The sequence below is a fragment of the Gopherus evgoodei genome, chromosome 1 (assembly GCF_007399415.2).
Source record: "Gopherus evgoodei ecotype Sinaloan lineage chromosome 1, rGopEvg1_v1.p, whole genome shotgun sequence".
Classification (NCBI taxonomy): Eukaryota; Metazoa; Chordata; order Testudines; family Testudinidae; genus Gopherus; species Gopherus evgoodei.
The window spans coordinates 308,766,869-308,784,377 of NC_044322.1; the positions used below are offsets into that span (position 1 = coordinate 308,766,869).

Consider the following 17,509-nt stretch of genomic DNA (forward strand, 5'->3'; position numbering starts at 1 on the left):
TTGGTTTTGGAATACTTACGTGGTGTCATCTTTGCTGCTACTCTTTGCAAACACTCATTTCATTTTTGAATATTCCATATCAACCCCTGGATGACTATAGCTGCATATACATTGTGCAGTGTCATCCACAAGACAGTCAACAAAATTTGCTATAATTAAAACTCAAATAGAAAATTCTCAGAAATATGTCTTAACCTTACTGGACATTCACAATTTGCATGCAAAAGCAGGATTTTTTTAAAGAAGCTGAGGAAACTGGACAGATGAATATTCTCCATTTTGAATGCAAATTTTCTCTAATAAGAACTTAAACTGAGGTGGTATACAACTGCAATAAAGTGAGCTCTGAGAAGTGCTACTAAAATATTCTTAAGGTTTACATTCCCAAAGTTTGTTTACTTGGAAGATATTTGGTTTTGGGGAAGAGAAGTGCTTCATCTTCTAACAGTCCTTTCATCCCCCACCTTCCTTCAAAAATCTTAATTTGCTCTTAAAATTCTTTGTTTTCCACAGTTCATCAAAACTCAGTTGTTGAACGCATTCCAGACTCCTTGGATGCTAACATAACGTAAGTGCCCTTAAAAATCTTTAACTGTGTTACTACTCTGTTCCTTGTAGTATCCTTTTAAAACTAAGTGGGAAAAATAGCCTTTCAAAGTTCCTTCAAGAAATAACTTTTTATTCTTATTTTTAGTGAAATAAAAGCAAACAGCTCTTGTGTTGGTTTTGTTGAAAGTGGTCAGTTTGTGACTGGGAATAAAGATCAGAAATGTATCAACCTTGTTGGAATCAGCTGTAATCCTGTGGCTTTTCTCCATCAAAATGTTCAGTTTCTTTAGAATAACACTCAGTACTTTTTTTTTCCTGCTAGGAAATCTCCAAAACCTTTGCTGTTTAACAAAAAAAAATTAAAAATTAAACCCAACAAATTTACTACATAGGTTATGTCCATCTCTCCAGTTCCATGATGTCCATGCTTTCTTCTTTATATTTGGCAGTGTATTGACATTGACAAGGTTTCTGCTCAAAACACTTCAGAATACTTGTTCATAAGAACAGATCAGACAGAGGAAGCACCAGTAAAAAATGCATGCTTTCAATCACAGAATTTATGGGTTGGCTGCCAAAATTGAGGACCTTAAAGATTAATGCTACTGCAACTCATGTTTGGAGGCTTGAAAGTTGACAGGGGGGTTGCCTATCAACCTAAACGTGGCTGCTTCTCTGGAGTTTATGCTATTACCACTTTTGTCATTAAATATCAAGACACTTTTTGAGAGATGGGGCATTTACTCTGGTGCTGTTGTTTGAATTGCCATTATAGTAACTACCATATGCTTATATCAAACTCCTCTTGCAGATTATTACAGTATTTTGCACTTCCTGTCCTATACATGTATTCATCTGCTGTACAGTGATTATAGAAATCATGGGACTGGAAGGGACCTCGAGACCATCCCTGACAGGTGTTTGTCTAACCTTCTCTTAAAAATCTCCAATGATGGAGATTCCACAACCTTCCTAGGCAATTTATTCCAAGGCTTAACTACCCTGACAGCTAGGAAGTTTTTCCCAATGTCCAACCTAAAATGCCCTTGTGGCAATTTAAATCCATTGCTGCTTCTCCTATCCTCAGAGTTTAAGGAGAACAATTTTTCTTTCTCCTCCTTGTAACAATCTTTTATGTACTTGAAAACAGTGGAGGGCATGGATCAGTATTCATGTTACTTCCTGTCAGTACCCAGCCCGAGCCGGGGAAGCTAAGGATCCAACCAGCTGACCAAATTCAGTGATGAATCCTAGTCACGTGCCACCTGTGGCACATTACACATATGCTAAGAAGATATCCTCTCACAGTCTTCTCCAGACTAAACAAGCATCTTTCCTGAAATGTGACACCCAGAACTGGACACAATACTCCAGTTGAGGCCTAATCAGCTTGGAGTAGAGTGGAAAAATTACTTCTCATGTCTTGCTTACAGCACCCCTGCAAATACATCCCAGAATGATGTTTGCTTATTTTGCAATAGTGTCACACTGCCCACTCCATATTTAGCTTGTGATCCACTATTACCCCCATACTCCTTCCTAGGCAATCATTTACATACAAGGGAATGAAAATTTAGCACCATATGAGAGCGCTGTGAACAGCTGGCTAGAGACAGTTGCTGTGGGAACCATATAACCTTGAATTTCATGGTTATTGTGCATTCAAAGGGGAGCTTCAGAGGTGTTGATTAGATTTGTACATTTCAAAAAGGGAAAAGTACAATGTTTAAAAATATAACAAGTGTTCTATTTTAACACAACTACTTGAAGTCCTGAAAAATCTAAATTGCAGATGTCTGGTTTCACTTCCAGAGTGAGCAACATCAGATACCTTAACAAAGGGAATTAAATTAGGAGTTTAGAATAGAAAGGCTGTTTCAAACCCGGTTTGAAACAACATGCATTCTGGTAGAGTAAACAGTCTAGATTTATCTGGAGCTAAAGGAAATGGTAACTATCACAAATCTTGATTAAAAACACATTAATGACATATCTCCTTTGTATTTAGAAACACCTGTTCTCACACATGATCTTTCTGTCCTGACAGCAAATGGAAAGCAGCAAAGGTGTTGTTTACTGTTGATGCTAGATCCAGAAGGCCCCTCCCTGTGTGCTCTTCTGAGAGCCAGAGAAACAGAAGTTACTCCCATAATAGCTTTACTATTTTGAAATCTACTCCTGAGGCTCCCCTCTAAGCACACCCTGAACATTCAGTAACTTAGGGCTTGTCTACATGGGGAAGTTGCTCTGGAATAAGGTAGGGTGTGAATTTAAAGCACAATAGCTATTCCAAAATAGATCACTGTATGGAAACTCTTACACTGGAATACGTGTTTCCACATAGAGAGAGATTCCAGATTAGCTGTTCTGGAATAGTTTATTCCACAGTAGCTATTCCAGTCAGTTTCCCTGTGTAGGCACGCCCATAGTGGCCTGAAGTAGCCAATTAAATGGCATGACACAACCATTAGCAGCAGTGCTGCTCACTTTCCTGTTCTCACCACAAGATTGGTAAAACAGCATGTGGGAGTAGCCGGGAAGCAGGGGGAGTCTCAGCAAAGAGCTGCTAGCTGTGTTGAAGGGGACTGCTGCGAATGGGAATCCAAGCACACATAAATATCAAATCTTAGTAATAAGGAGCATGGATAGTGGTGAAGAGTTCAGAGAAGGGAAGGTTACTATGTTACAGCCATTGGTCTTAAAGCAGCTGCAGCTGCTTGGAAAGTGAGCTATGGCTTGGAAAGGGTATATCTATGCTGCAGTTAGACACCCGTGGCAGGGCTGTTTTAATTACAATGTATACTTCTGAGTTTGGGCTGCAGCGTGGGCTCTAGGACCCTGCAAGGTTGGAGGTCAGGATGCAGCTTAAGTCTGGAAGTGTATACTGCAGTTAAACAGCCCTGAAGCCTGAGCTTCATGAATACAAGTCAGCTGGCACATGGCAGCCATGGGTTTTTAATTGAAGTGTAGACATACTGTCCATAGACTGAGGGGAAGTAACCTCCTCTCCCACGCTCATTCTCTCTTATAGTGTTTCTCCTATGTGGTACCAGAATTAGTCAGCTGTATCTACGTGCTTTCCAGGCAAGCAGGCTTCAAATACATCAGTAAATCTGTCTCTTAATCTCTTAAATTCTGTCTCCTGGCAACAAGCACATGGGACATGAATTGAATACATTCTTGGGTATTGTAAACATGTTTTAAACTATAAAATGTCTCCAACTTCTACCTTTCTCCTGGAAACTTGGATGTTTACTAGGGGTTTACCCTTCTCTTCCTCTAAGACTTAGGAGTTTAAGATGCAGCAAGAGGAAAGGGTGATTCAGCCACACAATTCTTAGTGACTCTCAGCAAGTGTTACTTTTTCAAGGCATCACCTTGTGACCTAAACAAAGAGACCCTTCACAGAGAGAGAGATAAAGAGGAAGAGACGCTTATTTTCCATCCTCAGCTTAGAAGACCTGGGATAGGTCTAGCTCTTGATTCAGTGGACAGGCCGTTTGTTTCTTACATGGTATCACATCAGTGCAGTCTGAGTGACTAGGATGTAGGTCCTAGGGACCTTTCTAGTCCTTCTTTTTTTCAGTTGACACCTTTCCCTCTGGGTGATTGTTTCAACTTTGTCTTCTGTGCTGGTTACTCTTAAATCTATACCTGCACGTGTGACCTGTCTCAAATCTCATATTTCAGCCTGCCTCATTCTCATTTCTTTCTGGATGTCAGAACAACACTTTCAACTCAGCATGGCTAAAACATCTTCCCCTAAGCCCTCTCACTGTAGTCATGCTACTATGTCTATTCTTCAGGCTTGGAGCATCATCTTCATCTTGTCTCACTCCTCCATATATGTCTAAGGCCTTGGCTACACTGGCGCTTTACTGTGCTGCAACTTTCTCGCTCAGAGGTGTGAAAAAAAACAACCCTGAGCGCTGCAAGATACAGTGCTGTAAAGCACCAGTGTAAACAGTGCCGCAGAGCTGGAAGCGCGGCTCCCAGCGCTGCAAGCTAAACCCCATGAAGTGGTGGAGTACGTGCAGCGCTGGGAGAGCTCTCTCCCAGCACTGGTGCTGCGACCACACTCACATTTCCAAGCGCTGCCGTGGAAGCGCTTTGGAATTTTGAGTGTAGCCAAGCCCTAAGTGATTTTCAAATCCTGCTGTTCCCTCACTCCCCTGCCCCCAACTGCTGAGGTGGGAATGGCAGAGAATAGTTGCTACAGTTTTGCTAGAGATGGAGAAGCCTACTTATGAGAACTAAAGGGGCCAACTTATCAAGGAAACTTTCAAGGAAGAACACATTTTTCTTAATAAAAAGTAATATTTTTCCTTTTAGAATCTTACATAAGTTTGGGGGATATTTTATTAAAAATTGTTGTGTAGTTCACCTATAAAATATCAGATGTAAAGTTGTATTAATACTAGTTTTGATATTAAAAAAATATTCTTTCTTAGGCTTTACAGTAGCTAAACTATTTCTGTAGCCACCTTCTTGAGCTGGTCCAGTGAGACATTGGGATCAAAACAGGCTACAAAAATGTGCATAATAAATGGTCCATATTTGGCTTCTCTCCCTGGCAGATACCTCTGCTCCCCTATTTATATAATAAAACAGTGGCAAGCATTGGAAATTCTTTTGTAAAGTTGATAGTGGTTAATTTTGTAAACCTATATTAAGCAAAAGTAAATTGTTACTTCAATATTTTTCAGGTTGTATTTCCCAAGTAGAGATGAAGAACAAAAAAAATGTATTCCAAATATTGAGGATCAAAAACATGAAGACATGGAAGGTAACTTTTGTGTGTGTGTGTGTGTGTGTGTGTGTGTGTGTGTGTGTGTGTGTGTGTGTATATATATATATATATATATAAATAAATATAAACTTTTGTGTGTGGTGTCCTATAATAAAGTGACAATGTTTGGAATTACATGAAATTAAAATTTTAGGGAAAACATGAAAATGTTTTATTGTCAGTAGTCAGGTTCAAGCAAAGTGCTTAGATTTTGTATTTGATCTTTCTCTGAATTAGTAGATTGTAGGTTGTAGAACTTAATCTGTTAATTTACACTGGTTAGCAAAATTTGTTTTTTTCTTCTGCCTGGGAAGGTCCCTGAATCCTTTACAGCAACATGTTCAACCTGATCACAGTTCTAGAAACAGACCTCTCAGTCAGTGGCAGGCAGGCTAGTAATGTTTGCAGCTTAACCCCGCCAGCCCTGGGTTGGTAGTGTTTGCAACTTAATAGCAATGTAGTTTTCCTAAACTTGAGTAACATCTCTTCATTTATATTTGAGTTATGGTGAGTGGGAAAACATGAAAGCACTGTTTTGAGTGAAGGAATTAATATATTGTCTGAAAACTTTAAAGTTGACTTGTCATGAAACTAGTCCTTTCTGACTATCATAAACTATGGATTGAATTCAGTTTGGTTTGATTTGAAAATAAGTTTTGATTTAACAAAATTAAGAACGTTGCTGCATTTAACATGCACAGTAAATATTTTAATATGTTGGGGAAGTCATGAAAAAAATAATTTTAATTTGAATGAGAGTACAAAAAAGCTAAAGGATAATGTTTTTGTTGAGTTACAAGGTATTAGAACGGAGACATGCTTAACTCATCCCATTATGCCCAGACACCACGAGCATATGAGGGGTGGCTTAGACAGAAAGGAACTGCTTTTATACTAAAAAAGCAGCAGAGAGTCCTGTGGCACCTTATAGACTAACAGACGTATTGTAACATGAGCTTTCGTGGGTGAATACCCACTTCGTCGGATGCATGTAGTGGAAATTTCTAGAGACGGGTGTGTATGTGTCTTTATATAAAAGCAAGAATCAGGCTGGAGTTAATGAGGTAGGTTCAATCAGGGAAGATGAGACTCTCTTCTGGCAATTGAGGTGTGAACACCAAGGGGGAGAAACTGCTTTTCTAGTTGGCTAGCCATTCACAGTCCTTGTTTAATCCTGAGCTGATGGTGTCAAATTTGCAGATGAACTGAAGCTCAGCAGTTTCTCTTTGAAGTCTAGTCCTGAAGTTTTTTGCGGCAGGATGGCTACCTTTGAATCTGCTATTGTGTGTCCAAGGAGATTGAAGTGTTCTCCTACAGGTTTTTGTATATTGCCGTTCCTAATATCTGATTTGTGTCCATTTGATTCCAAATAAAATAGGCTAAATTATTGAACTAATCTAGCCCTATCATTCCTGTGTTTATATTTTTTTTTTAAAAATGTAGAGCTAACTTCCATTCCTTTGAATGGAAAATACTGGTAAGGATTATGTGGTTGCCAGGCTCTTCAGGTTTTTTCCAGTCAAGTTAAAATTCCTTCAACATCACTGTTTTGGTCAACAGCTTGACTGAACAACTGAAACACTGATAATTGACTTGCCGCTCTGCTCTTTACTACAACTTAGATGAGTTGTTACCTTGTACAAAAAATACAAGATATTAAACTTGTAATCAGGAAGATGCTAATATGTACAGTTAAGAGTTAGCACACTTATTTTTAACACAAACTGTTGTATTCAAATCTAATACAGTTCCAGAAATGAACAATAATTGAAAGTGTCAATGTTAATAACAGGTGAAGAGAATGAAGAAAGCTGTTCCTGTCCTGCTGTGTTATATGATGAAGCTGACAGGTGCCCGATCTGTCTAAACTGCCTTTTAGAACAGGAGGTTGGTTTTCCTGAAAACTGCAGGCACTTCTTCTGCATGCCCTGTATTCTTAAATGGGCTGAAGTAAGTTTCAGAACAAAGATGTAGTGTGTTCTGTTTGTCTGAAATCTTTAATGGGAAAAATAACTGATTAGCCGTCAAGTAAAGTAGTCACTAATCACTTTGACCATTTACTTAAATCTATGACTCTTTTTGAACTGGATTCAAATTTTCAAAATTATTTAAATAATTTGTTTATAAATAGTGCTAAGTAGCTTTCTCCACTGTTCAAATAGTCTAATACATTACATTTTCTTTCTCAAGACCTCCCACCTCTTATGATGCCTACAAGAAATTTGCCCGTTAATTATGGCTATTTTGAGGCGTAGAAGGGGATAATCACCACTTTATATTTGCGATTGCTGATTATATAAAAAAATGTTCAGTTGAATCTCATTCCACTAATTATTTATACTTCCCTTATCTTATATTGTAAGCCTTTCTGGTTTTACCTAGCACAATGGGGCTTCCATTTTCTAACTCTCTAGTTTGATGCTGCTCTCCAGGAATTTATTAAGAAATGTTGCTTTCTCTAGATCCTTCATTGTGGTCATATTAAAAATTGACATGTAATATTAAAATCATAACCACAATTTCTCTGCTCTGTAACCAAGTAATTATTTTTTAAGTTCTGTTTGCTTGTCTAAAGTAAGTAGAAAACTTTCTTCTGTCCTTAATTTTCTTTTCCATGGTTTTTTAATTCTGTTCTGTATCTAGTGTACACTTATTCAAGAACTGAATCCACTGTATCAAAACTATTATTTTTCCAAGAGTGTCAAACCTAGCTTCAGCTGAAAGTATGTAAAAGCAGTGGATCATTCGTTTTGTGTATTGCTGACTTGAGTTGCTAGTGTAAAAATAACATTGTCTTTTTGAGTTAGTATTAAGTTTCTCATTCAGTACAATACAGGCCTATGAGAGTTTTCTTCTATACAGTCCTCTTCGCTAGAGTAAATGAGATTTTTGGTTTAAATGCATGCTTTATCAGATCACTAATCATATCTTTAGAAAATAAGATCTCTGCCCTTTTGTTCCCCTCTGTAATAGCTTTTCTTAACTGTCATTGCCATTCTCTGCTGTATATAGGTATCATCTACAAGGCCTGATTAGGATTGAGACTTTCATCATACTAGGCACTATACAAAAGCAGAATAAAAGGTGTTTTCTGCCCCAAACAGCTTAGTCTAATTAGCTAAGCTAGATAAAGATGTACCTTTTCAGTTCGCTTGTATGCTCTGTAAGTTTTGTTAGCTGCCTAGGGGACCTGTCTGCTTTTTCCATCATGGCTAAAGATAAGTGGGAGTGGAGGGAAAACCTTAAATAAATAACTTTATGAAGGTTCCTTTCTCCTCTGGGGATCTGGGATTCCTTCAGCCCATATAATTTAAGAAATTTAAAATTATATTTATATGTGTGGTAGGGCGATACCAAAATGCCATTGCTGGGGAAATTTATCAGTGATTTTATAGAAGTATATTTTAAACATATGGCCACTAGCAGTATGATGATGTCATATAGTTGGTCACTACTTTTCCTAATTAATTAGTATTAAATATTTACTGTTAGTTTTAAAGTTTTGGGATTTTTTTGTATTTGGGTGAAGTAGTAGTTTAATCGGCCTTCTGGCTAAGAGGGGTGAATACATTATCTAAGTTGTATTTGCTTGCCTACCTTGATCATTCTGTATGATTGTTCATTTATAAATAATTATCAATTACTTTAATTTATGAGTTATGAGAAATCACCCAGTTTGGAATACAGAAAATATTACAATAATGTATCTTCCTTGAAATGTACAATAACTAGTTTTTATACCACTGTATACAAGTTCCTGAAGGTTTTAGGTTTATTTTAAAGGCAAAGCTACATCCATGGGGTGGGAAAGAAACTAAGCAGTGACCTGAAAATTCTAATCTGAAAGACTCTCTTCTTTTCCCCACCTTCCAAAATAGAGCCTGTTTTCAATATATTCTATAAAAACAGCTAAGGATAAAAAGTATTGCCCAACATGACTTGAACTACCGTCAGATTTTTTTTTACTACAGAGGAACCAATTTAAAAACACTAGTATATACACGATGACAAATGACATTTTACAGTTAAGCTCTGCTGTTATTTTTAAAAAACTGAAAATTTAAAAAGAGAGGTTTCCTGATTTCTTCCCAGTCTCTGCGCTGATTATGTGGGGCTAGAGTAGTGTCCTAGGAGAGAAAAGACTAGAACACGGCAATAAGAGAATGTTACTCACCTAGAAATTCTACTTTTGTGAAGCTGTTTTGTAGGATTCTTATTCCTGGATCTTAGCTGTCTAACAAGAGTCAGGTGCTACCCACCAAAATTCATCCTCGTATCTGACAGTCTTACCTCACTATGGAACTTAACTACCATCCTGGAACATTTTATTCATTTCCTCCTAACAGAGGTCAGCGAGGGGTTTCCCACAGAAGATCCATCTCTTCAATTATTGCTCCTGTTCAGCACCTACTCTTCTTTAGTATCTATTCTGCATGCCCTTGTGATTTCCAGTCAGGTCTTGTCCTCCATTATTTGTTTTTATTTTGGTGGCACCACTACTAGATCAGGAGCAAAGATAGAAAGCTAGTCTCTGAAGATCTTAAAGAATCCTCTGTTCCATTGCATAGGTTCTTCCATTTGACACTGAGCACTTTGCAATTGTTACTTCAGCACTTTGGCAAGTAACACAATCTCCCACCAGGGTTTAATCTATGGAGAAGCAGAGAGGATAGCTTTATCATGTGGAGGGTGGGGGTGATACAAGGGAGGCTGTAAGGTAAAAGAATAAGACAGGAGGAGGAGAGTGGCAGGGGTCTGTGAGAGGCCAGATCCAATTAAACAGGGGCAGAGGGAGACTGATGCCTAGGAGTGGTAGGAACCATTTCCTCTCTGCAGCAAGAGAACAGCATTACAGTTAATTACATTTACATTTCAGTTAGTTGTGAACTTCATTTCCTATACTAAATTGTCATAATGATGCTATGCACCATAAAAAAGCTGATGAGTTCCACTGCAGAGGTGGCTGTCTTTTAGTAGTGGGCAAAGTGACTCTTGTACAATGATTGTAAAGAACTGTGGGATCCTTTTGGTATGAAAGGCACTATATGAACATAAACTGTGTTATCCATGGTCGTACATTATAGAAAAATTGAGTTCTGTGAACTTTTCGTATATATGCTACGACCCAAGAAACCCTGAATGCCAGCTGGCCAAGGGGGTTACAAGAATGTTCTGATTCTGGTAGGTATATTCTGGATCCCGAGAGAAAATCATATGTGGGCTTAAATGAAAGCCAGGGTTACACTGGTCGTTGTGAAATGTATGTACAGATGCTATGTAAGGAGTTATGTATGTCTGCTGAAAATATGTTCTGTATCACAGCACAGGTGGAGAAGCAGGTTTCCTGTCAGACAAAATGTTTATTTACCTGTCTCTGTTAAAATGTAAATTTAAGTTTTATCTCATTCACAATTGGTCAACCATCAAAGCTAAATGCAGAACAAGAATTGTAAGAATTTCAGAAAGGAACGAACTGGTATAGAAATACAACAAGGGAAGAGAACCTTATCTTGATATCCTTTAAAGGTTCACTGGAGCATATTTTGGGAACAAAAAAGACATCCCATCATCCTGCACCTAGGAGGTAAAAGGGCAATGCCTTTACACTCATGAAAATGGGATCACAGCCAGTTTTGGTTTGAAGAGTCTTCAAAAGGCTGGTTTCAGAGTAGCAGCCATGTTAGCCTGTATCCGCAGAAAGAACAGGAATACTTGTGGCACCTTAAAGATTAACAAATTTATTTGAGCATAAGCTTTCGTAGGCTGTGAGTGAGGCACTTCATTAGAAAGGTTAACCTAATATTTAAGTTTTAGTCTCTAGAAAATGTCATGATTTTGGTTTTAAATATAAACTTTTCTTTCCAGTATCCTTATTCACCATCTCTTGAATCATTGCTAATAAATGTATTGTTGTTTTCACTATAAATATATCTAAGTGTGTTTTATGATGGTTTTTTAAATCTTACTAGGGGAATAAATGCAAATCAATTAATATGAGCAAGTTGTAACACTGCATGTTTCAAGCAAACTACTTTCATTCTTGTTTTTGTACTTTGTTTAGGGAATCTTAACAGTTTTACATATCCTTGCCATGTAAATATCAGAAACAAAACAATAATCAGTTTTAGAGGAACAAGGTAGGTGAGGTAGTATCTTCTATTTATCCAACTTCTGTTGGTGAGAGAGACAAGCTTTCAAGCCACAGAGTGCTGTTCTTCAGGTGTGGCTTGAAAACTTGTCTCTCACAAACAGACGCTGGTCCAATAAAAAAATATTAACGTATTCGCCTTGTCTCTCCAATATTCTGGGATCAGCATGGCTACAACTACACTGCACACAATAATTAGTATGTCAGTGAGCTTTTGTTTAGACACACATCATATAAGAATATAGTCATCAGATCTTTCTTAACAAAGTGTTACCATATTACAGAGTGAGCCTCCTTACACCTAAGACATGTTTCTAGCAATGTTATTAAATTGAGTGAAATCTCTGGGCATTGAACAGAATAGGCATGTTTATCAAATATTTTTAATTTTTAAAAATTTGAACAAGTGTGCTGGGTGAACGTACTTTGTCTGAGTACTGAATAAAAGATAACCAAATATCAGAGTATCCATTTGCCCTCTGTCTGTTTTTCTGGGTACATAATTAGTGTGTTAATTTTTCCATAACAGCTTCCCATATTTATTGGATCCAATCCTCTATGGCTGGAGTATTTTTCTTTTTCCAGTGAGAGGCTATCAATAGCTGAGTAGCTAGTGGAGGGTGAGAGATTTCTGCTAAGAAGCCCAGGATAATTAAATGAATTAAAAGTCTAGAAAATAGAGATTTTTTTCTAATTTAGAGTAAATCATAATAGATGAAAAATCTTCTTTCAGATTATGGCTTCATGTCCGATTGATCGCAAACCTTTTCAAAATGTGTGTCAGCTTGGTGCATTAAAATACCATATAAAAGTAAGTCCAGAGTTCTTTTTCAGATACATTTCAGTTGTAGGAACTTGTGGGCCATGCTGAAGCCTGTTGTTCAGAAATTACTAGGACTCACTAATTAAGTACACTTCATTTTTACCAACTATATTGAATATTTGATAACATTTTAGTTGTTGAACAAAAATTCTTTTTTTTTTTTTGGCAAATTTTTACAGTGATGTAGAGTCACAACGCTCTACTTGTGTTTGGATTTCATATGGATCCTTTGAAACCCTCCTTGTATCCCCCAAAATAGGCATTTTCCTTGCATCTTGTCTTTACTTAAAAAAGTAAATACTTCAGTGTTATATGCTAACCTTGCATAAATTTGCATGTAAATAATCCTTGCTCAGAAGAAGTGCTGTTTGTATGTACAGGTTTTGCTGTTCTATAAAAGTTGAAATTAATTTCAAGTATCAAGAAGCTTTGCTACAACCAGATGTTTAAGTTTATTGACTAACTGTGAAAGGCTCCGCTGTATACAGCTGTTGTGGTGGGGCACACACAGAGAGTGGTAGTTTTTCAGGTAGCTATAAAAAATATATATACTCTGAAAAACTACCAAAGTTTTCCTCAGCCGATGCAAGGTCATTCAACAAGAGCGTAAACAATGTCAATACAATTCCTCAATGACAGTTCCATATTGGACGTTTGCAGGGCAGTAATGTGGTTGTCCATACGTATGTTTACAGACTGTTATGCTATTGCCACATCTTCCAGAGTAGACACAAACTTAGAAAGGGCGGTACTACTTCAATAGACTCATAGTCCCACCTCCTGGCAGAGGGGTACTGCTTGCAAGTCACCTAAGTCAAATACACATCGGCAGCTACTCAAAGGAGAAGAAAAGGTTACTTACTGTAACTGGTTCTACAAGATGTGATGTAGACATGTCTTCCACTACCCACCATCCATTGCCTCTGCATCAGAGTCGCCTTATATGGGGGTTTGGTGCAAAGGAACTGAGGGCACAATCTCTGGTTCTGGTGCGCTGGGTGTGCATATACCTAAGTGTATTACATGTCTGCATCACATCTCAAAGAACCATAGTTACAGTAAGTATCTCTTCCTGGTTGGGAAGTACTACATAATGCTGGTTTTTTTTACAAAGTTGGGTGGATAATAATGAAATTACTTGCTATGAAATTCAGAATCTTGCTAGATTATGTAGTCACTTCGATCTTGCAGAATTTAAATGCATGATTGATAAGGCCAGTAAGCCCTTACATATCAAATTAAGATTTGTAAAAATACCTGACAGAATCTGTACATTTTGGGATCCAAATAGCTATCTCTGAAGGAAGTTTCATACTTTCTTGGTATAGCTTGTAATATCCAGGAATAAATAAGTCCTCATGCTTTTGTTTTCAAATAATAATTTTTATGCATTATACGGTGTGCTGTAGTTCCAAGACTGACTTTATTTTTTTTATTGCAGGTTCAGGAGAAGATTCAACTAAGGGAGAAGGGAGAAAAAGAAAACTGCTGCTGCAATAAGGAAAAATGTTACCACATGAATACAAAAATCTTTATGAGGTTAGTGGTGCTCTGAATGTAATATATGGTAATATATGAATCCCAAATATAAATATGGCTGTCAAATTTACAGATTGGAGATAGTTTTGAGCATCTTTTCCAATTTTAATAAGTTTAGACATGGAGTTCCAAATGTCCCATTCTCCCGCAAGTGATAAATTTGACACTGATGTCGTGTCTGTTTATTTGTAGTAAATATTGGATAAAGGCTTAAGAGTCAACATTTGCTGTTAACCATTGAAACCAGGGCTGGGAGGTTCTTCAGAAAGGCAGCTAACTGCATGCATGTATGCCTTTTCTAAGTAACTTTATCAAGGCACTAAAGAAATATGGGTAGATTGCAATGAAATTAAATCTAAAATATTTTCATGATTCTCCTTTTAATACAACCTATGAAATGACTTGTAAGAGAAGGTATGAATTTACACATTAGAAAAATCATAGGTTGATATTTTCAAACCAGGCTGGGGATTTAACACATCTTCCATTAATTTTAATGGAGAGGATGTATGGCTAAATCACCTACGCTGCTTTGAAAATATTAACTTTAGACGTATAATGGATATGGCCCCTTATGGGGTAAAGCAATTGCCACCACAATGAAAGCACTTCCCCTCCATTACTTTGCTAATGGGATCTCTGGCAGTACAGTCAGATGAACATAAGTTGTCTGTTTATACATTGAAAGAAACCTGATCACGGTTAAAATTGATGCATATGGCATTGCTTTAAAAAAAGTCATTAGTTTTTACTGATCCATATGGAGGAAGGGATGCTAGTGTCCTATTAAATCTTTGGTATGTTTCAGAGCCTCTACACCATTGACATAAGCACCAGTTTGATGGTGTGGCACTTTACTTAACTCTGTTTATGGTTTTTACTTCAACGTCTCCATGAGTTTATTCAACAGTAAAATAAACTGACTATCAATTAATCTATGAATAGAACAGTGAAGGGGCTGCAATAATACTTTGCTGACTTTGTTGCTTCTTATTTCAACTGAGTTATGATTCCAGAACTTACAGTAGCTCAGAAAGCAATTAGCAGCTGTTTCTCCTATACGCAAGCATGCCAATCTAAAAATTAAAGTTTTATGTGCCAAAATACAGTAAGCAAATTCACCAAGAGCTGTATACTGGATTCTTAAAATAAACTAGTTTATTTGTAAACCAGTGTTTGATGTATTTTCCTGAATAAAATTTTAAATTCCCTTTTTAAATTGTAAATTTCTAAAACTATTAAAAGATTAAAGTCTGAGTTTATGATTAACTGCAAAGGTTCTGCTGAAAATTAAAAACATGCGAGATCTTCACTTGGTGGTCTTTGAAAAATGGTAACAAATAAAATAGTCTTTATACCCATTATATTTTTTCTCACTGGTTCTCAGATTGATCTGGGAATTGATAATATAGTGAGAGTTTGGTTCTCTGCAATTATAAAACTAATTGCTTGAAACAGGGCCAATTAATGCAAAATTTTGCATTGCAGATGATTTGAAGTTGCAAATCTTGGCTCTGATCCTGCAGCCTGATCCTTAGCAATCCAAGTGCTTTAAACTTACCAAAGTTTTAAAGCTCTTTAGGGCAGTGATGGTGTGTGTCTAGTGCAGTAGAAACCATAGGTGCTGTTGCAAATAACTCTTCATTTAATGTTACAGAAGGGATACATGTGCTGACAAAGGACCATTAATAGAAAAACTCTGTAAAGATTTGAAGAACTACAGTAAGTTGACTTTTTTTTCCTCTTATTGTTACTGTTAGAGCCACATGGATCTCATCCCCATATTCTGTGATTATTTTCTTTCCTTTGTTATCATAATTCTTTTAAGATTCTATCAGTCTTGTGTGACTTACATTTATAAATGGAACCCATCTTTCTATTGCTCAGAATTTGGATGTAAAGGGAAAACTTATGTTTATGGTAGAAGTTTGTATACACTCTACCATGCAAAGTTAATATGAAAGCTTTCTTTTTAATCATAATGAAACTGGCATATATCACCAGTGAAATGGATTTGGTTTCAACCTACCAGGTGTTGTTCTGCATCATGGAACCACTGCACCGTTTATCAGAATTCAACACATTGGCAGTCTCTGCTAACAGGAAGCCCACAGCAAGATTATAGCAGTTCAGTACCGAGTTGCTTTAGCAGTATTTTGAGGGGACATTTTCAGAGAACCTTTCTCTTGTTAATAGTACCAGCATCGTTCTTTTTAAGAGCTTTGTAGTTCACAAAATTCAGCCAAATCTTGGAAATTGTAGCGTGCTTGGGAAAAGGCCATTAATACTGTTTACTTTCTAAGCTATCTAATAAAGTGATTTTAAAATGTTATTAATCTAAGGTGCTGAACAGTTATTTTAAAAAGTTTCCTTTACTTGACAGTAGCCATTTTAATCTGATATAATGTAGAGAAAATTGCAAGATGACATTTTCTTTGTTGATACTATTTATAGCTATTAATAACAGTTAAAGTTGGCTTGGGATATTGAAGTTAATCTGTTATAGTACATCTGCATTGCCCCCAAAAAAACAAAACAAAACAAAAAAAAACCTTAGCACTGAGTCTCAGAGCCCAGGTTAATTGACTCAGGCTCGTGGGCCTCGGGCTGTGGGGCTACAAACTGCAGGTCAGATGTCTGGGTTTAGGCTGAAGTCTGGGCTCTGAGCCCATAAATTCTGTGGGCTCAGAGCCCAGGATCCAGTCCAAGCCCAAGTGTCTGACCTGCAGATTGTAGTCCCACAAGCCCAAGTCAGCTGACCCAGGCCAGCAGCAGCTGTGCCATGGGTCTTTTACTGCAGTGCAGGCATACCCTTAGATTTTCTCTTGAAGTGATTGGAAAACATACTTTTAACCTGGTGGTGAAATACAAGCTTTATGGACCTTCATAAAACTTCAAGCAGAAGGGGCCCTTAAATCATCTGCTGTGACCTCCTGTATAACACAGGCCATTAAATTTCACCCAGCTATCTTATACTGAGCCCAGTAACTTGTTTAATTAAAAACATACCTTCCAAAAAGGCATCCCGTCTTGATTAGAAGACATCAAGAGTTGTAGAATCCACTACTTCCCTTGGCAGTTTGTTCCAGTGTTTAATCATGCTCACTGTTTGAAAAAAAATGTGCCTTATTTCGTGTTAGAATTTGTCCAGCTTCCGCTTCCAGCGTTGGTGCTTGTTATGCCTCTCTCCACTAGATTAAAGAGCCCTTTAGTACCTAGTTATATCTCCCCATGGAAGTATTTATACACTGATCAAATTGGCTCTCAATTTTCTTTTTTGATAAACTAAACACATTAATCTATATAAGCCACTCATTGTAAGGGATATTCTCCAGCCTTTGAATCATTTTTGTGGCTCTTCAGAACCTCAGAACTCCAAGTGCAATGAATGGAAGTTGTACATTTTGTGAAATTAGCCTTGTATCTTGACATTGTCACTTCTTTCAATAATCCATGAGTTCACAAATTCTTTCATAGTGTTGGCCGTAACTAATACAAGAAATATTGTGTCATGGATCCCTTTCTCTCTTATTCCCAATTTTGTATCATCTCTCATCCCATTCATTATTGCATCTCATCCTGGTGGCAGGTATAGCAATTGCTAAGTATTTATTTTATTTTATTATTTCTATTACTGTCATATTAGGAAAATGGTGGTGTA

General features: G+C 37.2%; 1 protein-coding gene across 3 annotated transcripts in view; it reads left to right on the forward strand.

The window, feature by feature from the left end:
- The first annotated feature begins 556 nt into the window (after positions 1–556).
- The window catches only part of SCAF11 (SR-related CTD associated factor 11), a 50,527-nt gene continuing 33,574 nt past the window's right edge, over positions 557–17,509 (forward strand). For 2 of the 3 annotated variants that reach the window (XM_030548900.1, XM_030548902.1), the window contains exons 1-6: positions 557–568; positions 5,256–5,335; positions 7,131–7,288; positions 12,220–12,297; positions 13,751–13,848; positions 15,506–15,570. In XM_030548900.1, coding sequence (XP_030404760.1) covers positions 5,329–5,335; positions 7,131–7,288; positions 12,220–12,297; positions 13,751–13,848; positions 15,506–15,570 — 406 coding nt within the window. In that variant the 5' untranslated portion in view covers positions 557–568; positions 5,256–5,328. The remainder of the gene's footprint in view (positions 569–5,255; positions 5,336–7,130; positions 7,289–12,219; positions 12,298–13,750; positions 13,849–15,505; positions 15,571–17,509) is intronic. The other variant, XM_030548901.1, reaches the window with a different exon arrangement.